This window comes from Cygnus olor, chromosome Z (assembly GCF_009769625.2).
Source record: "Cygnus olor isolate bCygOlo1 chromosome Z, bCygOlo1.pri.v2, whole genome shotgun sequence".
NCBI classification, from domain to species: Eukaryota; Metazoa; Chordata; class Aves; order Anseriformes; family Anatidae; genus Cygnus; species Cygnus olor.
Genome location: NC_049198.1, coordinates 22,776,956 through 22,801,851, shown reverse-complemented (window position 1 = coordinate 22,801,851; position 24,896 = coordinate 22,776,956). Strand labels below are relative to the sequence as shown.

The 24,896-nt window shown below is 42.9% G+C and overlaps 1 protein-coding gene across 4 annotated transcripts in view; it reads right to left on the bottom strand.

Annotated features, from left to right (window-relative positions):
• The window catches only part of MAST4 (microtubule associated serine/threonine kinase family member 4), a 296,749-nt gene extending 272,175 nt beyond the window's left edge, over positions 1-24,574 (bottom strand). For all 4 annotated transcript variants that reach the window (XM_040540215.1, XM_040540216.1, XM_040540217.1 and 1 more), the window contains exon 1: positions 24,338-24,574. In XM_040540215.1, the coding sequence (XP_040396149.1) occupies positions 24,338-24,541 (204 nt within the window). In that variant the 5' untranslated portion in view covers positions 24,542-24,574. The remainder of the gene's footprint in view (positions 1-24,337) is intronic.
• Positions 24,575-24,896: the final 322 nt, after the last annotated feature.

Sequence of the window (24,896 nt, the reverse complement as noted above, 5' to 3'; positions counted from 1 at the left end):
AACTACCTGCAAAACAAGGCACTTACAATTTACGTAGACACCTTTTCAGCAACCCCAATTATTTAGTACCATATTCCAATATGGAAAAACATGGTAGCAGAAGCATTGCTAAGGCTTTGTACATGGCAAAAAAACATGGTGCCCCCCACCCGGCAAGACCAAAATTTAAAAAATAATAATGCAGACGTGCTTATTAGCATGTAAACTACAGAGTTACTAGTTAATAAGCATCACCTTTGAGTCACTGCAGATTTGGGGCAGAGCTTGTGAACATCAGTTACCTGGACAGAGCACTATGAAGCCACAGAAGCAGTGTTACAAGAGCAGGATTCACAGCCCTTAGCCCTGCTGCAATGGCCATGCTGCCCTGTGCTACAATGGGATATCACACCCTCATAGCCAAGAATTACACTGGTTCTTCAGAAAAAAAAAAAAGATTTAATTGCCCTCTGTTTTAACAGAACATGCCCCCGTAGCATAAACTTGCAGCCTGATCAAAGACTACTCCCCTTGTAGTGACAGAAAAACTCATCTGACAGACTACGACCTAAGCCCTGCCATGCAGTTCAATCTTTTAGACCAACTTCCAGTCACTGAACAATTGAAGTTGATAGCTTTCACATTAAAAACTAAGCTAAGACTGAATTCTGCTTTTAAAGGACTCAAAGACTTGCACAAAGTATTTCAGCATTCCAGGCTGCGTGAAGTCTGTCTAGCTTAGCGGATGCTTAATTGGATGTTGCAAGCAGCTATGACAGTACACGTACAGCTACAAACACAGAAACAGCTACAGCCCCTTCCCCCAGCACAGGGAATTGGCCGTGCCAACCAAGCAGGAAACCTAAGACACAGGTCTCATCTGAATCAACAAAGCAAAGAGATGCAGAATGAGACCTGTTGTGCCCCTACCACGCACAACCCAAGTGCGTGCCTACCACATGAACAGAGAGGTGCGCTGGCCACTTTCTTAAGAAAAGATTCATAAGAATCTGAAAAATACAGATTCTATGGAATTTAGTAAGAGATTCTCTCCTGAATCAGAAGAAATATATATATCCATTAACAGAATTATTATGACTGCTGCTGCAAACTGCTCTGCTTGTTCTCAACAGAAGATCAGTTTGGGAGAAGGCTTGAGGACAGAATACAGAGGCTTTGTCAGTACAAGAATGCCTATATAAAAAAATATCCAAGAGTTAGAAATCATTTCTTTTTCATATAGTCCATTGCAAGCTGGTGAGTAGTTACTGCAGCATTCCTTTCATCAAGGATGTTCAGGATTCAATATCAGCATTCTTAACCGAAGCCCACAGCGTGCTCTCCTTACAGCATCTTTAAACAAAGTCAGCCAACCAAAAACTTTGCATTTCTACATTTCCAAGGTTTGGTGGGCTTTTTTTTGTATGTATATTTTTGTGTGTGTATATATTTTCTATTTAAGAAATCTTTAAATCACATGATCACACTGTCACGTTTCAGTGGGAGGCAATGGAGCATAAAATGCCAGTTGATTATCTCCAATTATCCATACCATCAAAATGAGTCTGTGTGTTCACTTTTTCATGAATCCAAATGACTATAAGTTTGGATTTGTTGAAAGTGAGAGCAGGACTGTTGATCTCAGAGGTCCAAAGTTATGACAACTCGATAATCATCTTTTATTCTCTAGTTTGAGTGGGTTTGTCTTAGTAATACTAAAGATGTTTGAAGAAACAGAGGAGTCACTTTCTTTCATCTCAAAAAAAAACAAAACCACACTAGCTCAACTTCCTACTCAAGTAGTAAGTGCCGTACCAGCTCAGAGTCAATTAGACCTCTGACCTGAGGCTCTTGTAGTTATTTTCCCCAAATTTTGACAAAGTTGTCCTCAGACACAGGAATAGGGTAGAGGGTTTTTTTGTTTTGTTTTGTTTTTAAAAAAAAAAACACTGATTGTTGTTCTGTAAGCAAGATGGAGTGATGAGGTGGACAACGGTAATATAAAGTATACTTAATGCATATAAAGTCAATTTTCAGGGTTTACCCTGAGAAACCCTCAAGGTTTACCATGACAGAAAGTGCATAAAATGCTCTCTTTTTTTTTTTTATAAGAATAGCTACAATGCTTAGAAGCAAAACAAAATACACACGCCCTACCACATTTTAATTCTAGCTGATATTCATCTAGAAAGAGATACATACAGATAGGAAGACACATTCAGAAGGTCATTTATAAAGTCATTTATGATTTACCATCATTACAAGAAATGACACGCAGTAATGAGCACCAGGCTTGTTTCCACGAGCAACATCATTCCATGGGAGAAGAGGGACATTCCATTCAACCGGCGTAATACCAAGCACAACCGAGCAGATGAAACCTGGAAACACCTACTAGAGCCGCAAGTCTCACTCACCTCTTCCCACATCCTTATTGAAAACAAAGGTGGCAGAAATGGATGAGTATGCGTGATAAGTAGCTAGCACTCCCTGAAGCACTGAGAGTGCAATGTTACAGCAACCTGGATCACCAAGTACCAGCCAGTCTGAGGAACAGTACAAGACAACATGAAGTTCAGAATTAAGACAAGCTTTAGAGGAGCATCTTCACGTGTTAAGTAACCCTCAAGATAGTCTTCATGCAACATGCAGAGCAAAGAAAAACAGGCATAAGCAGCAGCATAAACCACAAGAGTATTGCACTAAGACATTCAGATATTCCTACTTAAACACCACCTATTCAAGCATGTCAATGGAATATCGTAAAAGTCTCTCAAAAGCTACATTGATGCACTATTCTAAAAACAGCCTTTTAAATGAAGAATTCAATATAGCTCAGACTGCAACTCTTGTAAAAAGTTATAAAGTTACATTGCAGTGTTTTACAATGAGAACTCAAATTTTGAAAAAAGGGGATGTCAAACAAACTATCTGACAAAGACTTTCATTAGCATTGTAATCAAGAGCCAATAGATTTTTACCACAATAATCACTCACAAAGCATGTGGGACAATACATCTCAATTATGAAGACCCAGGCTAAACATCTGCTGCTATAAATTCACTCGGGGGGAGGGGAAGAATCAAATCAAGTTCAACTATAAAATTTAAAGCCTAGAGATCTCCTACTTTATTTTCCATTTACACTGTCAGATCAGCAGCAAAGGCAGTGCAGGTCAAAACATCCTGCAAAAAAAAATTGCTTCCTGCTACTGTCTTTTTACAGTCGATCCTTCAAAAACTTAAGAAAAAAATCCAAATTCTTACAAGGCCCACAAAAAGGGTTCCAAGTAAGTTATTTGACTAGCATTCATCTTTACCTTATCACTTTTGTTCATTTATAGCACACAATTCTATAAACAAGCAGCCATGTTATATACTACCTTGGCATGTTATTCTTTATGTAAGGTTTCTGATCCAGTCTTTCCTTGCAGCAGAATATACAAGCAAAATAATGTTCTCTATTTCTGTGCTGTGATCATATTTTCCCCTTATTATAGGTCAGGAGGATATAACTTTAATAAACGCTACTAGTCTCTGCTACTGCTCAATTGGAATGAGAGAGTTTTCTACTGTATCTGGAACCATTACTTTTTGGGATTATGTTGAATGTATCCACTTAAAACAGTTCTATGCTTGTTAAGGTAGATTTGCAGCATAGTTAAAAATTAGGAGTTCAACCTTTCAGGCAAGTTTATTCACATTTATCGATTTTTTTTTTTTTTTTTTTTAAATCTGCATGGAGATGTCCCATTCCAGCAAAAGGCTGAAAGTGAAGACGATAAGCATTATTCTTTATCTTAAAGTCAAGCAGTCAAGCAAACAGTAAACTTGAAACAGATGTCCTCACTTTCAAGAAGGCTCAGTCCTTCAGTTTAGCAGCAGAGCACTTCCATCAAAAATAACTGTTTTACTTTCTCTTGTAGAATGAGCATAAACCACAAATGTTACTGAACTTGGAATTTTAACTATTTTTTCCTCCCCTCCTACTTTGCTATGCCGGTAGCTTCACAGGGTGGGAATCTCCCTTTGTTACTGCACAAGGTGACCCAGTGATCTCTGCAGACTACAAATGCAACTGTGTCTGCAGAGAAAAGGGGAAGGACGGAAATTAGATATACATTTATGTCCTCCAAACGTGCTGAGAGACGGACTCAACTGAATTGTAACTTTAATTAAGAAAAATAGTTTAGCAACATGTAATGGAAACTGGCTTATTAAGAGGCATAAAACAAGAAAGCATAGAAATACCGCCAACATCTTTTGGAGATGACAGCAGTGTTTCCTGAACTACTGGTGTCATCAGAAACTCTTGATGAAATGAGCCTCAGTGCATTCATAAAAAAGATTGAGAAAACTGCAGGAAACATTTTACTGCTCTAGTGCAGCTATCAGACCAGTGAAGTACAGAGATACCAGTGGAAACAGTAAGGCTGAAAGAGAAGGAAGTCACTAAGATGACCAAGCCACACTATTTCACAAAAATATGCAAGTTTTTACGTTTCTTCTGCTGGTTCCAGCACACTCATGGTACTGAGGTCTCAGTAAGTTTCTTTCTTAACAGTAATGCTGTTTTCCTATTTGCCTTCTGCCTCCTCTTAAGTGTCCCAACATTTGGGTGACAAACACAGATAATGATCTTTAACTACTGAACAAAGGAAAAAAAATTACAATATCCATCAAGAGCATGGTACTTCAACACTAGTGAAACAACCTTCTAGTCTAACTTTGAATACATATGGTTTTCTATTTATTTGTGGATTAGGTTTTGTTCCATATTCAACAGAATGAATTTCTTAACATCAACTACCAGACTTCTGTGCAACACACGTATTTCATCATTAATTCTAACACTATAATAGCTAACAGATCATTAAGAGTTCATATACAATGCAAAGAGAAAAAGGATAACCCATTTACCTCTTGACATTAATCAGGAAGAAAGGGAGCTCATTTACGTGGCCACACCACTAGAATTACCCCCTTTTTTTTTTTTTTCTAACAGAAGAAGATAAATGTGCTAACAGAGTGGTCCTGACATTTCTGATGTCACGCACTGCTGCGGAGAGACCAACAATGCATGAACTTCAACATGTCAGATCAAGAGAAGCCAATTTTCAAGCGTTGCCCATCTCTCAAAATTTGCACATCTTAAAAATATAGTTTAAATATTTGCTGTTAGCATGAGCTCCCAGACCGCCTGCCTTTGTTCATGCAGTGTAATCCATTGTGCAGGCAATCCAGCTCACTTCCATTTGTTTACACAGCAGCAGGATTATTTTACCTACACTGCAGATTCTGGGCCAAACCTTTCCTCAGTGCCCAAAGCCTGCCCAAAAATACACATCTTCTTTTCCAAGCACCTTATCTTCAACTAAGGTATCTACCAACATTTTCATCAAGTTTTAACTTTACAGCAATATAATATGCAACAGCGTGACACCGTGAGGGGAAAAAAATGCTGAGTTTCTTGCATTTGAGGAAATGCAAGGTTGGAACAGATAATTAAAGGCGTGAGACTGAAGTCTTGCTGATGCCTGCTCTTGGGGTTTTAAAAGAAGAATATTTTAATGCTGTCACTGCTATGTTTGAGAAGCCTGCCACTAGCATCATACCTAGAAACACTTCAGCTTCGGAATTACCTACTTCAAAAAAAAAGTGCACAGAGCTGTATCCTTTCCCCCCAGTGACTTAATGATCAAACAAATTTCTCGTAGGCAGATGCAATATGACAACAAGTACAATGGCTTAGAATATTTAATAGCAGTCTAATGTACTGTATCATCAAAACAGACATGGAAAACTAAGAATAGCAGATCATATAATTTTCTATGGCATTCCAATTAAGCTAGACAAATATTAAAGAAGTTATGTTGCTAACATTCGTCTAGAAAAAAATAATCCCGATTGCTGGATTCTAACCATGTTTTCTTGACCCTGCTATCCCACAATATAAAAGGAAAGTAATTATGACTTTAAAATCTTATCAGCATAAATCCCTTCATAGGGGCACACAGGGCTGAGTCTTTTCATCTACCCCGTATCTGTAGCAGGCTGTGATGAACAACATCAGTAGGAGGTTACAGGTAATCTATTTTTTGCCTTCATTTGGAAAGTTATCCTGGAAGTCAGTGGAAAGAAGGCCTTGGTTCCTGCAAGTTTATCACACCACTGTCCCAACACATGCATGGAAGAAGTGGATTATCATGTAGGGACTGTACCATCTCTACGGCCAAAACTACTGGACACAGCTAGGACCATCACCATTGTTACCAGGGGTTTGATTACATCTGCTAACAACACAGCTTCCAAAGTTCATCAGCCTCTGTATGGGTCAGATGTCCTGTGTACCAGGACACACACTGCAAGAATCTTCAACCAAAAGATGGGGATGCTACACAGAACTTAATGAGGTTTCCAAGCTTCAGGATTTTCACATGCATTCATGAATCCTTCACAACCTAAACTTGAACTTCTAAGCCACATTCACAACCAGTTTGTTGTAAAGACACTATAGGAGAGAAGATTAAATTCCTTTCTCATTCGTTTTTCTGAATCTAGCCACCACCTCTACTCTGGAAACATGGTGTCATCTTCAATTTTCTTGTCAATCATTATCTCACCAAGGGTAGACAATGTGAACCACAGTGTCTTGGGTAAAGCGGCCTGATTATCTAGATGAATCCACAATGCTGCAACTCGTCTCTCTTAGGTAATGATAGGGTAGGAACCTCTCCCAAGATTTAACAACTTAAAATGTTCATCAGTTCTTAGAAATTCCTGTTTGTGTGATGCAAGAAACAACTTTGCGTATTTCATCAGAAGTATATGGATTAGAGAGTTCTACTCCAGGTAGCTTTTGGTTGGTTGGCTTCTTTTACAGGTGTTCTCCCTGCAACAACAACAAAAAAAGATGTTCCTGGAAAAATCTTCAGTTCAGCTGTTGGGTTGAAATGCATCTCCAAAAATCCCATCCCAGTTCAGACTGCTATGCTCTATTTTTCACAGGTGACACACAGACAGCTTTAAACAGGCTGAACGCAAAATGTCTGCCAGCTCTAGTTTTATTTCTGCTGAAAGATCTGTGTCATGGGTATGTAGGCAAGAACTTGCTACTGACGTTGCAGATAAAGTAGTAGCAGTGTTCCTGCTACTATTGAAATCATCAAATCAGGCCAACACAAATAAACCAACTATTATTTTTCCTCTCTGTGCTTGAGTAGCTAGACTGCCTCCTACTTTGCCTGTAAAACCTCTTTTTTACGTTGTATCTCTTAAACAAAGGAAGCCAGCTTTTTTAGCATCCAACCTGATAACATATTTCTGGAACAGAAGCATTGTTACAAGACTTTCACTGCTCAGAAAGAGATTGCATGATTTTACTAAAGCAGCACATGCTGGTGGATGAACTGAGGCAAGAACCACCACCCACTGAAGGGAAAAGCGGTGTCAACAAGTCTGGGGAAAATAAACTGAAAACACAGCGGAGGAAAAAAGTCATCTCCACAAAAACAATTCTGTATAGTCTTACACCCACACCAGGGGCCTTGCACAGCAGGTAAATCAGCCACACTAGCAAATGCTGGAGGCTGAAGCCAGGCACAGGCCGAGGAACGAAGTGAAGGCAGCAAATGGCAGTTGCAGGTCCATGCCTGCATGCATCCATCTTGACACGCGATCAGGGACCCAAGTCACCACAGCAGGCCACCACAGGCCTGTGTGCCACACGACGCTGCAGGCCCCTAGCTGAACAGCACAGCCGTCTTCCTAACTCATCACCTTCCCTCGCCCAGGAAACACCTTTTATAGTCTGCAGAACAACAGAAAAACAGCAGGTTTCTTGCGTCTTTCCTGCGATACCACCTGTTGGGGGGGGGGGGGGGGAAGGCCTTAGTCCAATTAGACCTGGTGTTTTCAGTCATTCCTACAAAACAAGAGCACTGCTCCAGCCCACATGCCTCCCTACAAGGCAAATCCTAAATGCACACACAACTGTTCATTTAGCAGACTGATTGATTTAAGATTGCCAAACACTTTTAAAATGGCAAGGCTGAGTAATTAGAGGTCTGGAAAATCCAGCATCAGAACAGACAAGCCCTCCACTTCTGCCTTAAGGCTTTCTCCTAGGCCCTACACTCCTACTCTTTAAGATACTTACAACATCCACCTTTGACAAATTCCACGTATTTTTACAATATTTGTTGAAATGTATGTCATATGTTGCACAGCATGCATGCTGATTTGATTTCTAAAGACTTCTCAACTGACTCTACTTACTAATCTAGTCAGTCCTGTAACCTCTCAGTGGACAAAGTTATACCACTACCCAGATGAACATACCAGCACCATTGAGGTTACAGTAGCAACTAGGAGAGTCGATCATGTCCGATAATCCATTTTTTCCAAGCCCTCTCTTTATTTAAGTATTCCATCTTACCAGTAGACTTATTTTATCTTTTCCCAAAATAAAAACCAAATAGTCTCCCCTTCCCAAAAGTAAGTTCACTTTGGAGGCACACAGTTGAAATGTAAATTATTTGCACTTCCAGTGTTCAAACGAATGCTGCTGCTTTTGAGATGACAAGTAACTGATGCACACACACTGCAGCTCTACATAGACAGCTGTTAAAGCTCCCGACCTGAACTCATGGTCACTTCTACAGAACTGAGCACCAGTACCCACTTCCCTACATATACTTAAGGACTTCATAAAAAAAAGGAAATACATTTTGCGCATAGCTTCAGTAACTATCTAAAATACTGCTGCAAGAAGAAGTCAATCAGAGCTTTTCCACAAATAAACACCTCCATGATTCACAGAAGAAAAGACTGGTTGGGATTGGAAGGGACCTTAAAGATCACCCTGTTACAACCCCCCTGCCATGGGCAGGGACACCTCCCACCAGACCAGGTTGCCCAAAGCCCCATCCAGCAGCACCCACCCCTTGAGCACCTCCAGGGATGGGGCATCCACAGCTTCTCTGGGCAACCTGTTCCAGCATCTCACCACCCTCTGAGTGCAGAATTTTTTCAAAATATCTGTTCTAACTCTCCCCTCTTTTAGTTTAAACCATTCCCCCTTGTCCTATCACTCCACTCTCTGACAAAGAGTCCCTCCCCAGCTTTCCTGCAGGCCCTCTTTAGGTATTGGAAGGCCACTGTAAGGTCTCCCCAGAGCCTTCTCTTCTCCAGGCTGAACAGCCCCAACTCGCCCAGCCTGTCCTCATAGAAGAGGTGCTCCAGTCCCTTAATCATCTTTGTGGCCCTCCTTCAGACTCATTATAATACTTCCAGGAAAAGGTGATTCCACACCTACTGCACATAAGCAAAAGTTAACAAACCCACTCTGGAATCATAGAATCATTAAGATTGGAAGAGGAGACCTTCAAGACCATCTGCTCCAACCATCACCCTACTACCAATGTCACCCACTACACCATATCCCTAAGCACCAGGTCCAACCATTCCTTAAGCACCCCCAGGGATGGTGACTCCACCACTTCCCTGGGCAACCTGTCCCAATGCCTGACTGCTCTTTCTGAGAAGAAATTTATCTTAATTCCCAACCTGAACCTCCCCTGGTGCAACTTGAGGCCATTCCCTCTAGTCCTATCACTAGTTATCTGTGAGAAGAGGATGACCCCCAGGTCCCCACACCTTCCTTTCAGGGACTTGTAGAGAGCAATAAGGTCTCCCCTGAGCCTCCTCTTCTCCAGACTAAACAACCCCAGTGCCCTCAGCCACTCCCCACAGGACTTGTGTTCCAGGCCCTTCACCAGCTTCATAGCCCTTCTCTGGACACGCTCCAGGGCCTTGATGTCCTTCTTGTAGTGAGGGGCCCAAACCGAACACAGTACTTGAGGGGTGGCCTCACCAGAGCTGAGTGCAGGGGGACAATCACCTCCTGGTCCTGCTGGCTACACTGTTCCTGATACAAGCCAGGATGCCGTTGGCCTTCTTGGCCACCTGGGCACACTGCCGGCTCATGTTCAGGTAAACATCAATCAGGACCCCCAGGTCCTTTTCCTCTGTACAGCTTTCCAGCCACTCTCCCCCAGGTCTGTAGCGCTGCATGGGGTTGTGGTGGCCAAAGTGCAGGACCCAGCACTTAGCCATGTTGAACCTCATCCCATTGGCCTCTGCCCATCGACCCAACCTGTCCTGGTCCCTCTGCAGGGCCTTCCTACCCTCCTGCAGATCGACACTTCCCCCCAATTTGTTGTCATCTGCAAATTTACTGAGGGTGCACTCTGATGTAAGAGCTGGGTTTGTTCAAAAACCAACATCACTGCTGTGACTTCCACCAGCTCCACAAACAAGAAAATGCCCCACTATACTTGCACACCTCTGTTGTTTATAAGTCATGCAGGTATTATTGCAGCTTTAAATTCATTTCCAGACTTTGTTACATCACAATACCACTGGGCTCATTTAGAGAATGTGTTTTCTCATCTATAGTCTTATTTTAAGACAAGAGCCCTACCCCAGTTACCAGAAGTCATATTAAAAAGTGTTAAACTCACTTGACTGTAATGCAAAAGCTTACAGTGCTGCATTTAGTAAAGAAAAAAATAAATCACCTGCAAACTGAGCAGTGTTCCAGCTGTCACTGTCAGATAGTAGTGCATAGGCCTACATCTTCAACATGCACAATTTTTTTTTCCAGACAATTCCTTTAGAAAGGTTTTGAAATGAATTATATATATAAATTAAGGATTGTGGTGGATTATCCTGGACCAGTTGCCAGATCTCCACCCAACCACTCTCTCACTCCTCCTCAACAGGAGGAGGAAGAAAATAAGCTCATGGGCTGAGATAAAGACAGGGAGATCACTTAACAATTACTGTCATGGGGAAAACAGACTCCACTTGGGGAAAATTTAATTAAATGCCAATTAGACTTGGATAGTGAGAAACAAAGACAAATTAAAATACCTTCCCTTTTCCCAGGCTCAACCTCACTCCTCCATTCCCAACTGCCCCTATGCAGAGCAGGGGGAGTAGGGATTGCAATCAGTCCATAACACTTTGTCTTTGCATCCCCTTCATCCCCACGCTTTTCCCCACCTCCAACATGGGCCCCTCCTAAGGCTACAGTCCTTCAGCACAAACCTGATACGCTATGATCCCTTCCATAGGCTGGGGGGAACTTCTGCTCTGGCACCTAGAGCACATCCTCTTCCTCCGACCTCAGCACCTGCAGGGCTATTTCTCTCACTTCCCCACCATGCAATATTCTACCCTTTTTTAGATATATTTTACCAGAGGGGCCACTAGCTTGGCAGATGGGCTCAGCTGCGATCTGCTGTGAGTCTGCTGGAACGGGCTGTCCCCTGCATGGGTTGATCCAGAGAGCCTTCGCAAAGGCCTCTGTAGCTCTCAACGCCAGCATCTGGGCACCTGCACCCAACACAGCTGAAGGGTAACAAGAACATCTGAAGAGGACTTCACTGAGAACAAGACGCGCTTACGGAACCACATCAAATATGATGGATTTACACAGGTGTTCGTGAACACCAAATCTGACTTTTAGCTGTAGAGAAAAACAGAAGAAACACAGCTCACCATTTTGCAAGGCTAGACAGATTTTTGTTTATAGATGCTCTCAGCAAACTTGACCTGGAGCCATCCAGACCAGACTGCAAAGCCAAGCTTTAGTCACTAATGGCACAAGACAGCATCAACAGTGGATAAGCTGAGAGGGAAAACAGAACTTGAGTTCTTTTGACAACTTCAGACAGATTCAACATAGCCTTAAAACACCAGCACTGCAGCTGTGTGTAACCACATGCAAGACTCATGTAATGAAGATCTGACTCAGCTGTGGTACGTGTCCAGTACAGTTTTTGCCTTATGACATTTTACACAGGCTTACAATTCATGTCTGTTCATCCACATAAAAGCACTTAAAGGATAATCACCAGTGCATAGGAGTGCTTGACTGATGTACGATGAGTACAATACAGTAAAACCAAGTGATAATTTTGGTGGAGCAGCTTTTATAATCAGACCCTTATGAGCCTTTGTGTTTAATTGTGTTGTGCTACAACTCCAAGCACCCCTGCACAGCACTGAAGCACTCAGCAATATATAGGATGTGTCTTAGTGGCTTCAGAAGGCTTTCTTCCACATCACCCACACATGCACAGTCACCAGAATTACTGAATTTAAGTGCTATGTCTGTAGAAAAATGCTTTCAAAGTTAATTTCTCCCACACATTTTCGCTGCATTAATTGGACCTTTAAAAGTATATTTATGTTTATAAAAATCTTGCAGGAAGAAGAGGTAGAACTGTCCTAACATACAAGTAAATAAGAACAGCTATGTATTTTACATATACCTTCTGTCAATATACACTCCAATATATCAAAAACAAATTCAAGCTTCTTCTGAAGGTTTCAGATATGCAAGTATCACCAACCCACTACAGAGCAAATATTCTACACACATGCACTAGAACTGTAGTGGTTCCAGTCCTTAAAGCCTGTGACCTAACTTTATATTTACAGTAAACAATTATCTATTGTTAGGAGAATACATTTTGCCCACAGGTTTATTTTAGCAGATTAACTAGCTTTATTTGGATGCTATCTGTACATGTATAAACACAGCACAATTACCAAAAACACACTGCAGGAGGCACCTGTTAGCAGTACCACCAGAGATTAATATAGGCCAAGACATTCTTCTTGCCCACATACCTTACAGTGTAAGGCAGACAACATAATTCCTCCGTGTTAACTTATGCATGTATAACATCTTTAAGGGTTAATAGCATGTGTAATGGTATTGCTCTGTCTCCAAGGAGATGGGCAAATCTGTTTAGAAGTGACTATACCTAAACACAGGGACAAAGTTACCAAGGAAGCTGCTGTGTGTAGGAAGAAAGTTCCTGTTCTAAAAATCCAGGCAGACAAAAATCACAGCCTTCAACATGCAGGGCATCTAGAAGGTGGTTTATCAAACTCAAATCTAAACAGAAAGGATTAGATTACCATTAGATTACCAACCACCTGTTTATTCTCTCATGAAAGCACATTACCTCAGTAATAATCAATGAAGACAGAGGGATTAACAAGTAATGAAAAACACCACACCCATCCAAAGATTTCAAGTGAAATGATTTTATGTTTACAGTTTAACCAAAGCTGTAACTACAGCACTTGCAGACACATTCAGCTTAAGCTCATCCAGAAAAAACAACTCATGATTCAACCGTTGCATGAAGCTCAACAGACACTCTCAACAAGTCAGTGAGCCCCCCCCCACAACCCTTTTGACAAGCCCTGGAGCCTCCCCAATTCCTGTACAACTGGCAGCATGTCAATGCATCAGCTCACAGGATCGGACAAGAGCTGGTCTGATGTCAGTTCCCCCAGTGTCAATACAGTCCCCAGCACTGGCTGTTTCACTACTCAGATCTATTCCCCATGTACCACACTACTTGCTTACATGGATGAGGAAGACTGTCTCTGCTGTTTTGTAGGAAGAGGATTTCTACCCTTCTTTCTTCACATAAGGCTCATCACCAGACAACCATAGCATCCGTTTTCCAGAAGCTGAGCACAAGAAGTTTTAGCATCAAAAGAACTTCTCTGCAACACAATCAATTAAAGCTCCCATATGCAAAGAATTAATGGATAAGCATTAATGTAATTAGAGGGAGAACACCACCATTGAAGCCTTTGTTTATAAAAATAGCAGTTGTTTGTTTTTAAAAGAAATTCAAATAGCATCCAAGATTTCAGTAACTGCAACTAGCTACAGGCAAGACACTAACACGCACTTTGAAAAATGTTCCTTACTTAACCTGGATTAGAGCCCAGGTCCTCAGAGATCTTCAGTTTCCTAATTCCAACTCTATCTTTATTTTCTAATGACAGATCTGTGACTTAACACATCTACATTTGTCATCTGCAGCTTCTGCAATTTACTTTCTTAATATAATTCCCATGCCAAAAAACACTATGTATAAGTGTCACATTGGGAAAGCAGACCTGGAATGAAAGCACTTTAGCTCCTACAGCTATAAAACCTGTCCCTGCTTGCTTGTAAGTCACCAGGGCACACAGAAGGCTATTTCTCTGCTGTGTACAAAGTACATTGCCACAGCCCCTGGCACAGCTGCTCCCTTGGGTAGCATGGGGATGAGGTAAGATGGTGCTCACGCCTCCCAGCTGTCTGAGTGGTTACTGACATACCAAAGTTCACAGGTATGCCTTTTCTTCATCCTCCAACAAGTTTACACCTGAAGTGCCTGACAGTATGGCTTTTAGTTTTTGTATATTTTCAACATACTTATTTCTTCATTTTGTGTCTAATGGCTCTCTTAACACAACACTAATAGCTACATGCTTTGAAGCATGAGTTGTTTAGAACTGTGGAGGTTTTTCCTTAGTGCATATCATTATACCTTAACTGAACCTCTCACTTCCTTCGTTCATACATCAAACTTCACAGCCTTACCCTACATGTAGCTCTTCTACTTTAACAGTATGACCAGAGCTGTCTGTGTGTAACCCTTAGTTTCAGCTGCTTCAATCTCCAGCCATTAATCATTACCCCAATGAGAACTAAGCATTTGAGTTGGGATGTAAGCAAACTGGGGAGATGACAAAAACAGCAGCCAGGATGAAAGGTAATAGTTAGCAGAGAGTGATAGCATTGTAAACCACTATGGATATTCTTCAACCCACATCTTTCTTAGAACAGTGGGTATGAAACAACTACCTAAATGCATATTTTATTTGAGGATATATGCTCTCTCAGCAGAATTCAATGCAACTGAGCGCAAGCTGTAATTCCAACTCACAGTCAGCAACTCAAGATCTAGCCACAAATTCAGTGACTATCACTGTTCTCCAGTGACCAACATGTGATATGCCCAAGTTTACCTCCTTGCAGTTTCAGCTACTCAGTCTGTAATTTAGATTTTTTTTTATATATAAACAAGGACAGCACATTCAAAACAGTACCCTGCTTACTGCAGATCTGCTCCAAATCAATCAATGGCAGCTTTAAGTGGGGAATATGTCCTCCAGTGGTGGTAACACATTATTGCCACTGCTCCACAAATACAACAATATTTGAACAAAGGAAGGAACCATAGATAACAGGTTAAAACACATCCAGAAGGTTTACATTACCGTGTGTGCTTATCAAGACTATAAAGACCCAATTGAGCTCCAGGCTTTCCCGTGACTTTTTGTAAACAACCTATTCTTTTAGCTAGCTCAGAACATCATATATCAGGCACATTTCCTCCTGCCCTTCACTGTCACGTACTATGCACAAAATCTGAAATGCAGCATGAACAGCATCTGAGACATTTTTGTTGTATGGCCTGAATAACATTCAGAAAATGAAAGCATCCACTGAGCCACAGCTACAACATTATCACATTCTAGTAAAAGTTTCCTGAGGTAACAATGAAAATCAAATTAACAGTTTAGTGCAGTAGTTCTTCTGCTCCATTCACCCACAGCTCTAATAGCCCAGCAACCCTGAGGAATAAAAACAATAGGATCATTAATAGTCCAGGTACAATTAATTATGCAGTTCCACCAGAATGTCAGTACGGCCTCACAAAAAGTTTGTCACTCAGTCTGTAAGCACTACCCTCTAGGAATTAAAAATAAAAATAAGAAGAATATATTGAGATACACACTGTTGTTAAAATGCAACACTGCAAAACACCTCTAATACAATAAGTTTCTCTGCCAGGCAACAGGGAATTCATCTTTCTCACTTGGCTATACAGGCTGCTGACCTATAATCTGTTATTTTCATCCACATTTAATCATTTTGGAAGAGCTTTGTGTCATCTGCATGTGGCCTTTTTTTTTTTTTTTTTTTTTGCTTCCTCTGAAAGTCACTTGCTGAGCTGGTTGAAAATCTTAAGCAAAAAAATCTCATTTACCAGTTCAAGACTGTAGGTGATATTAGTTACGGGGGGAAAAAAATAGGGAAAAAAGAAAGGATTGTGTTCGTCCCACATTCTCACATGAAATCTAAAACATTCAGTAAAGAAAGGTAGTGACAAGGACTACCAGACTATACAACAGAACACTTAACCCCTGACGTACTTGCAATTCATCTTTGGATGGACCAAACTCATCAGTTTAGTTATATTTGTAGAGCAGGGCAAGATGCTCATCCTATTGTTTCCCTGGCTAGAGCAGGACAGTATTTCAGCCAGGAATTATGACCAGAGAATCCCTCCCAGCTATGAGAGGATCAATAAAATTACCTGGATCTGCAAAACAGGAGTGAAAACAGGTTCCTGGCTTGATATCAAAGTGGAGTTTGCTACCATTCCTCAACACTTATTTTCACCTTCTCAGCTAGCTTGTCCTCAAGTATCTACATCTCTTTCCTTCCCCTATCACTTCACACAGAGCTACCAGCACTTGACAGTTTTAAGCACAAGTCTCTGTCGTACATCTCAAAGCCTCAATAACACCCAACTACGAAAACCTTGTTTCAAAAACATTTTAAGTCCACAGCTGCAAGAGAAGAACTCAAAAACAGATCTTAAGGCTGAAGCACAACATTACAAAAATTTGTGGGGTTGGCCTGTCGATTATTTGAAGCCCACATAACAACTTAAAGAGGCTCAGCAGAGACTGAACACGCCATTTCCCAACACAGCAGCTGAGCAGGCAAACGGACAGAGCCTGCCTCCCAAATTCTTAACAGGCATCTGCTTCAAGGTATTGACTATAAGAGAAAAAACTTCATCTGGTGTCAGAGAAGTTCTGAATAAGGAAGCTTTAATAGAAAACTTTGCCTTCATTTGCATTCCTAGTTTTCTCACATTCATCACACCTCTTCAAGTCTCTGAATTCTGCATTTCAGATATTTACCCTTATTTTAGCAGCAAACATCTTTTTGTCTTGCCTTGCACAGAAGAGTATTGTTGTTAATGTTTGCCAGCACAGTGTAACACAAACAGCAAGGTAATAAACCATGTAAATTGATATGCATTGATGCTTCAGCATGACAATGTTTGAGACGGCACCTTTGCATTGGTGGCAGGAGGGTAGGGACATAACATGCAATAAAACCAAGAGCAAAGGGACCCCATCACACAGATTCCCACAGCAAAAGGCTATCTAGCTGCTCAGCTTACTAGCTCAAGTGTCTTCTCATTTATGCTGCACTTGACAGCCCTCATACTTTCTGCCTCAAGACTTAGGACTCTTTCATCCCTTTGTGTAAACACAACTTTACACAAGCTGTTACTGCCAGCAGTGCAGTCCCATCATACGGAGCTTCCTCACTGTACAAAAGTAGCATTATGCTGTTGCATTTCCTGACATTCAGTTCAAAGCAGCTTACATCTAGCCAAAATGCCATCAAAGCAAAGACAGCAGACTATGCTGTACGGAAGTCCTTCTCCTTGTATAGAGCTGCAGCTTTTCAGGAAAGGTGTTTCTCCACATTTGATTTCACAGTTAAAGATGCAGATACTATAGATACTAAAATACTAAGACTAGCCTGGACTATTTTACTTTGCTTGTATAACTTAAAGGGCACAAGAGGCCCACTTTTATGAATGCATTCAAATTTTGTTTTGAACACTAGAATTATCAGGTCTTCACCCGCTGCCTTTCATGAGGATTTTAACTACCCAAACAGTTTTGGCACAGGAAAACAGATATGCAACTCAATGTATGAATCGGTTTCTTCAGCTCTCACTTATTCCAAGTGGGAAGGGAGATGCTCTAGTTATAGGCTGATTTATACACACCAGATGTCTGGAAAAGTCACTCCAAGGAGCTGCAAATACTACTATTGCACAGATAATCTAGAACCCCAGGCAACAACACAGCTGTGTTAGATAAAACCCACAACCATGAGCCTCTCCTCTTCTCAGCATGTTTCTGTGTCTGTAAGGGTGCAAATATGTGTTGGCTTCACATGGAAAGGGTTTGGTAGCAGGGGGCTGCAGTGAGCAGAGCCCAGCAACTGCCCCATGTCAGGTCAGAGCCATCTCCAGCCGGCTCCAAAGGGACCCACTGCTGGCCAGAGCCAAGCCAGGGAGCGACGCTGGCTGGACCTCTGGGAGAGCAGATTGAAGAAAGAGAAAAACCTGCTGTGCTACAGCAGCTGGGAGAGAGGAGTGAGAAGCTGCCCTGCAGATCCCAGGTGAGTGCAGCAGGAGGGCAGGAGGTGCTCCAGGCAGGCAGCAGCAGTTCCCCTGCGGCCTGTGGAGAGGCCCCTGGTGGAGCAGGCTGTCCCCCTGCAGCCCATGGGTCCCACATGGAGCAGATCTCCACGCTGCAGCCCCCCCGTGGAGGAGCCCCCGGTGGAGCAGGTGAATGTGGCCTGGAGGAGGCTGCGGCCCATGGAGAGCCCCCGCAGGAGAAGGCCCCGGGCCGGAGCTGCAGCCCGTGGAGAGGAGCCCCCACAGGAGCAGGGGCTCTGGGGGGAGCTGCCGCCCACATGTGGGGGACCCGTGCTGGAGCAGTTTGCTCCTGGGGGATGGACCCCGTGGTACGGAGCCGTGTGGGAGCAGTTCTTGAAGAGCTGCTGCCTGTGGGCAGCCCCCGCAGGCTCATTTTGGGAAGGACGGCATCCCATGGGAGGGACCCCGCGTGGAGAGTGACCGTGACCAGAGAGACGAAGCATCAGGGACTGACCGCAGCTCCCATTTGCCGTTTCCCCGCGCCACTTGGGGGATAAAGGTAGAAGAGGGTGGATGGGGGTTAGTTATCTTTCATTTGCTTTTAGTTCTTGCTGCTCTAGTCTGTTATCAATAGGCAATACATTAAAACAGTCTTACCCAAGCCAAAGCTTTTTACGCCTGTGATAGCAGTTGGTGAGTATTCTCCCCATCCTTATCTCAACCCACAAGTTTTTCCATCTTATTTTCCCCCTGTCCTTCTGAGTAGGGGGAGTGGAAGAGCAGAAACCAACTGAGCTGGCACCCCACCAAAGTCAACCCACAACAACATCAGCATGCACCTTAAAGGTCTCCTTCAAACTCTGGATAGGAGAGAAACTTTTTTTTTTTTTAGTGTGAGGAATAAGAAAAAGCATTTTTAAATGACTGTTGAGACAGCCCTACAATGACTTAAGGTAAGAAGTATTTAATTCTATAAGTAACTTATCACAAGCATATCTAAAAACAAAAGCAGTGTTGTTTCTCTGCCTCACATGACACAGAAACAGTTTGAAGCCTGTACTAGACTAGATGAGTCTTTAGTTAATCCCACTGCAATCACATTAACACAGAAGTATACATTTTATGACTGCATTACCATTCCTTAGTGTGATCTAAAGATCACACTCTTGCAATTAGGCAATTCATCTTTAGGTAGCTGTAGCATTCAGTGTGTGCAATAACAGGGAGTGATCCATCACTGTCAGAGACAAGAAAGTCTAAAACAATTGAAAGAAGAAGTCCCTATGATATCTCCCACACTGTTCAAGCATGTCCCACAGTTAGCACTTCAGCAGGACAAGCAAGAAGGGAAGAAGAAAAAAAAAAATCAACAAAAACATTACTGCTAGCTGGGTCACAGTGACATAGTGATGGAATTGCAACCATCTCCATTACATATGGATGCATATGCACACATTACCACCATTTGTCACTTACTTCATCCCAATGCATTTTGATTTCTCCCCCTCCCCCAAATTACAGTTTTGTTGGGGTGAAGATCTGGCAGACAATCTGTAATACGGAAGGACTGTAGCTCTCTAGCAGACATATGCTTAAGCTCAAATGTGTGAAAGAGCAGCTTTCAGAGCAACACTCTCTTCACCGCCCCTGTCACCTTGCTACGAATATTTTCACGACAGAATCTCAGCTTCCCAGTAAAAAATTCCTACCATACAGTCCTCTGAAGCCACAACAGATTGGACTATGAACAACAAGAAAGGATATTCAGGTATTTCTATATAAGCAACAACAGATAAAGCTTTTGTACTTCTTTCTGCACAGTGAAGGATCTTTTTGATACGTGACACACACCAACTAGATAGTGTGGAGAAAAGTGTGGAACAATGTTTTTCAAAGGCCAATGACATTTTTCCATCAGAATTCCTGTTTTTTTCATGTTGCTCATCTTTTCAATGCAGGTCCAACTCTCATCAACTTTGACAGCCACCTCTCAATACCAAAGATTCAATTTACAGAAAATTAATTAAAGTTTGAGAACAGTATTACGTTTGCCCCTTTTTTTTTTCTTGGTTTTGTTTTTTAGAAAGCATCTGAAGTATCCAAAATAATGAAAAAAGAGGACCCAGTATGGCAATTCAGCAGACGCTGGCAGGTTCAGCAGCTTTTGGAACCATTTCAGACAATGACAACAGATGTGCTATGTGACAAAACGTTATTCTCTGAAAAACTACTGATCCACCCCAGGTTACTACTGTGCAATGGTAAGCAGAGTGTATTCCCTGTTAGTGTGACAAGGTTTGCAGAAAGACAGGCTGTTTCAGTAGATCAGCTAACAGAAATGGATAAGACACAACTCAGACAAACTTCAGATCCTTGAGATTACTGACGTAGGCAAGGAACCTATAGCTTGCCTTCACCTTCTTTTTAAGAAATATGATTAACCCAAGGGAGCTCTCACATGCCCTGTAAACATTAAGATTTGGAAGCCACCGTCTACAAAGGGTACATCCCATGCTTGACTGAAAGTCTATAAAGCATTTTGAATGACAGCAATTAATGCAGCCAGTGACATTTGGCACCATTTGTTTCAATAAGCTTCATAAAGCAAGCTTCCTGTTCACAGTCACTTTTTTTGCCAAAAGGAAGAGTAGTGTACAAAAGTTAGAAATGCAGCAGAAAGGAAAATGAGAAAATCCTGGGGCACTTTGCATTTATCTCTTTCCCTGTAGTCCCAATCTGGTGTGCCATCTCCAACATAGAATTTGCCTTGAGTGCTCTTCACCATGCAGTTCCATTATGCCTGCTTCTGACAGCATAGCCACTCACTCATGTCACAAGAGCACAGACAAACTATTTGCTTGAATTAATTTGAACTTCATGCTTTTGCTTTCCACAGCATTCAAATGCACTGAGGCTCCAGAACCAAAGTCTTCCAACATAAGGTTAAAGCTGGGTTTCATTTTTGTGTGTCTAAGATCTCAGAGTAAGACACCAAAAACACTTTATTAACTAATGGTCATAATCTGTTAACCTAACATTTGCTCTTGCATATATGAAATGAGAGAAAAGACTGCTTTTCTTTCATTGCTTTTTTGTTCTTGTTGTGTTTTTTTGTTTTTTGTTTTTAAGGTGAAGTCTATGGAACAGTAGATGAAATAACAATGATGGAGAAAAGCAATGCATCTTCTCTTCCCACCCTGACCTCCTTGCCCCATTTCCCTCCAGAAATTAACTCTTTCAGATGTGATACTTAGAACACCAGTTATCAATCTTTCAGTCCTACTGTTGAACTTCTGGACATAAAAGAAGCAGCCCTACTTTAAGTGACAGCACTAAGTTTCCTTCACTGAGGTAGAGGAGCCGAACCATTCTTTTTAGCAAAATAAAAAAAAAAGTATTTAGCAAAATAAAAAAAAGTTGATGTAATTCGTCAGAAAAGGATATAAAAATCATACCACATTACAAACTGCAAAAGAGCACCCTGGGCTGTATACAATAACATCCCTTGAGAGACATATGAAGTAATCCTCCTGTTCCAGTCAGCTCTTGCAAGACCTAAATTTGAGTATGGTATCCTGTTTTTTGATGTCACACTTCAAGACAGATGTGACCAGCTGGAAAAAGTCCACAAGACAGCAATTAGAATGATCAGATGTCTGGAAACACGTTCTATACGAAAAGATTAAAGCCACTGGAGTTGTTTAGTCTAAAGAAAAGGTCTAGGAAGAGACAAGATCAGAGTTGTCAAGAATATTATATACAATGTCACAGGAGAATAAATAGCTCTACTGGAACAACACATGGAGCGTATGGGAAAATGTGCATGCTTTCTAATTACTCATTTAGTTTGAAAATAAATTTTATGTCACAGCCCTAAACAATTTAGTGACAGCTGAAGTAGCAGCAAGGGAAGTATCAGCACAATCAGTTTCACGGCTGTCTGATGGACACTGAACAGCAGTGACAGACTCACCACTGCAAAGCTGCCAAAGGAACAAGGACAGGGCAAGAGAGAAATGAAACCTGAATGAGCATGACCAAGCACTGGAACCAAAAGAACTGAGAAGACAGAACATCAACATTTTCATTCTTTGACACTAATTAGTGGAACATAAATATGAAGATGGGATCTTCTGGAACTTCTCTCGCTGGTCTGCTTTTGGCAGGCAGCACGAAGTCTGAAATTATCTGTATGTTCATCTCACACCTTAGTCTTGTCTTTCTCCACTAGCCTTACAGGTTTCAGCATGGAAGTAACAAAGATGATACCTCAGTTTTAAGTTAGTACACCTTGGTTCATTTCTGCACTCTAATGCATTTTGGTGTCCTTGCACAGAAAAAAAAAGATGATGATTATACAGGTTGCTTTGTCAGGTGACTCTGCAGGTACACAGGAATTCAGCTGCAAGCACTGGTTCCACAAAATGGAAGGGCTAGCAAAACCAAAGCACAAAAAACACAGACATAAAAAAGATCAGTTTTTCAAATAATGAAACAATCTAGCAGCGAGAAATAAAGAAGAGGGGAGAAGGTTGTATATCCTAAATAACCTTTCCCCACTACGTTAAAGTGAGTTTACACTGGTCTCTTCCAGAATTACTAACTGCAGATGAGGTATCTGATTGCCCATGCAGAGTTTCCAAATTCCAATGAATTCAATGTTGACTTGGGGGGGGGGGGGGGGGGGGGGGGGGGAGTTGGGGCTTAACTTTCCTATATTTTCAGCTCAGAGGGTGCCTGTAATTCACCTCCAAAGCACGCACCAAAATAACCGGCCTTAATCAGAAGTTAACTGGTCTGCCAGTGACTGTGAGGTCAGCTAACTGAACAGGCAAGCTTTGTGTGTTTCTACACAATATTTTGCAGGCTTACCAGCTGAGCACCCAACCAACTAGACACCACATAGCTGTGGTAAGCACAACCTCCAGCCTATGTGTACAGGACCTGCTGAGAAGCAACATATATTAATTACATAACAGTAAGCACCATTGTAACATCAACTACAGACCTTCTACTCAGTTTGGGGAATAAAGCAAGTTCATATTCTATAAAAGAAACGATTAAATGTGTATATACCCTCATTTATTCTTCTGTTATTGCTACCAGAGATGGACCATGCTGTAAACCAATTCCGCCCCTTAAGAGATCACATAGTTGTATTAGACCAGGAAGATGATCCAAGACTGAGCATTTGAAGTAAAAAAGGAATAAGAACAGGGTTTTTTTGGATCCAAATCACCATGCATTAACTGAATAGAGGAGGCATCAGTGGGTGAAGCGGAAAACAGTAGCTACATAAACAAGCTGTTACTATAGAAGGAAACATTCTCAGCAACCACAGCTGAACAAGCTGCAAGTAACTTCAGCCAATGCTTCACAGACATCCCCTTAAAGATGCCAGGGTCTCCCAAAAAGCCTTTGCGCAGGCAGTCATGTAAAGGCACGGAATAAAGAAACCTCACCTAAAAGGAGATCAAAAAGTTGCCTGCAATAAAAGGTAACTCTGCCACTACACTGAGGCATGCAAGCGACTGTGAACTGAGGCGAACTAAAGCAGCAGTCAGGGAAAACACAGTGTGCTTGGTTCAGGGGTCAGGGAAAGAAATACCTTCAAGGAGTACAAACCACACAAGCAATGATAATAACAAAAAAAAAAAAGCCGTCTCAGATACAAAAAGGTGATTTTACCGTTATGCAGGGTTTTTTGTTTTGTTTTGCTTCCCCCCGAGCGTGCCGCTAGCAGGTATTGCAGCTCGATCAGGAGGGAAGGGAGGGGAACAGCACGCGTATCCGTGTATCGTGCACGGATCTATCACCCACGGAGCTCCTCCATAATCCACCGCCTGTCACCAGCTCTCCCGAGGGGATTACCGTAGTTCGGGAGCCTTGCCCATCGCTTCCCTCTGACATTGAAGAGTTTGCTTCGGAGCGACGCTACCCAAAGGTGATCCGCTAGCACAAGCGACACCGCTTAAAGCCCAGAACAACCCCGCCAGACAAAATAAATAAATAAATAAATAAATAAATAAATAACAACAACAAAACCCCCAAAGCCAGAAGCTTCACCCAGAGGTAGCCCCAAGCGGCGAGCACCGGGGCCGCGGAAACCACCAGGGCGCCCCGGGGCGATGCTGCGGAGCGGCACCAGGGGGGTCGCGGAGCGGCACCGGGGGCTCGCAGCCGACCCCGGCTCCCCATCCCCATCCCTGTCCCCATCCCCATCAGCACCTCCTCGTCCCGCTCCTCCAGCGATGCGGCGGCCTCCGCCCCCCCGCCGGGGCTCCCCGGCTCCTCTCGCGGCAGCCGCCGCCCCGCTGCCGGCCCGGGTCCGGGCTCCCCCTCCTCGGAGAGAGTTTCGGAGCCGGAGGAGGAGCCGGAGCAAGAGGAGCCGGCGCCCCGCGGCCGTTCCGCCGCCGAAACTTTCTCAGCCATGGCCGGGGGGCTCCGAGCCGAGCCGCGCCGTGGAGCGGCGGCGGGAGGTGCCTGCAGGCGGGGCCGTGCCGAGATGCGCGGAGCCGGGCGGAGCTGGCGGCGCGGGGCGGGCGCAGCGCTCGGGCAGGTAACGGGGCGGGGACCGGGCTGGGGGGGTCTGGGGGAAAGGGGAGGGGGGGGGGTCTCGTGGGTCTGGGGAGGGGAGGAGGGGGAGGTCTGAGGAGGAGGGATGGAGGGCAGGGAGCGGGACCCGCGCTGCGCTGTGCGGAGGGGTGATGGCAGCGGGTTAATTAGGGGCAGGTGCTCCACGTGACGGCAGCCTTCCCTCCTCCCCGGTGCTCCTCCGGAGCGAAAC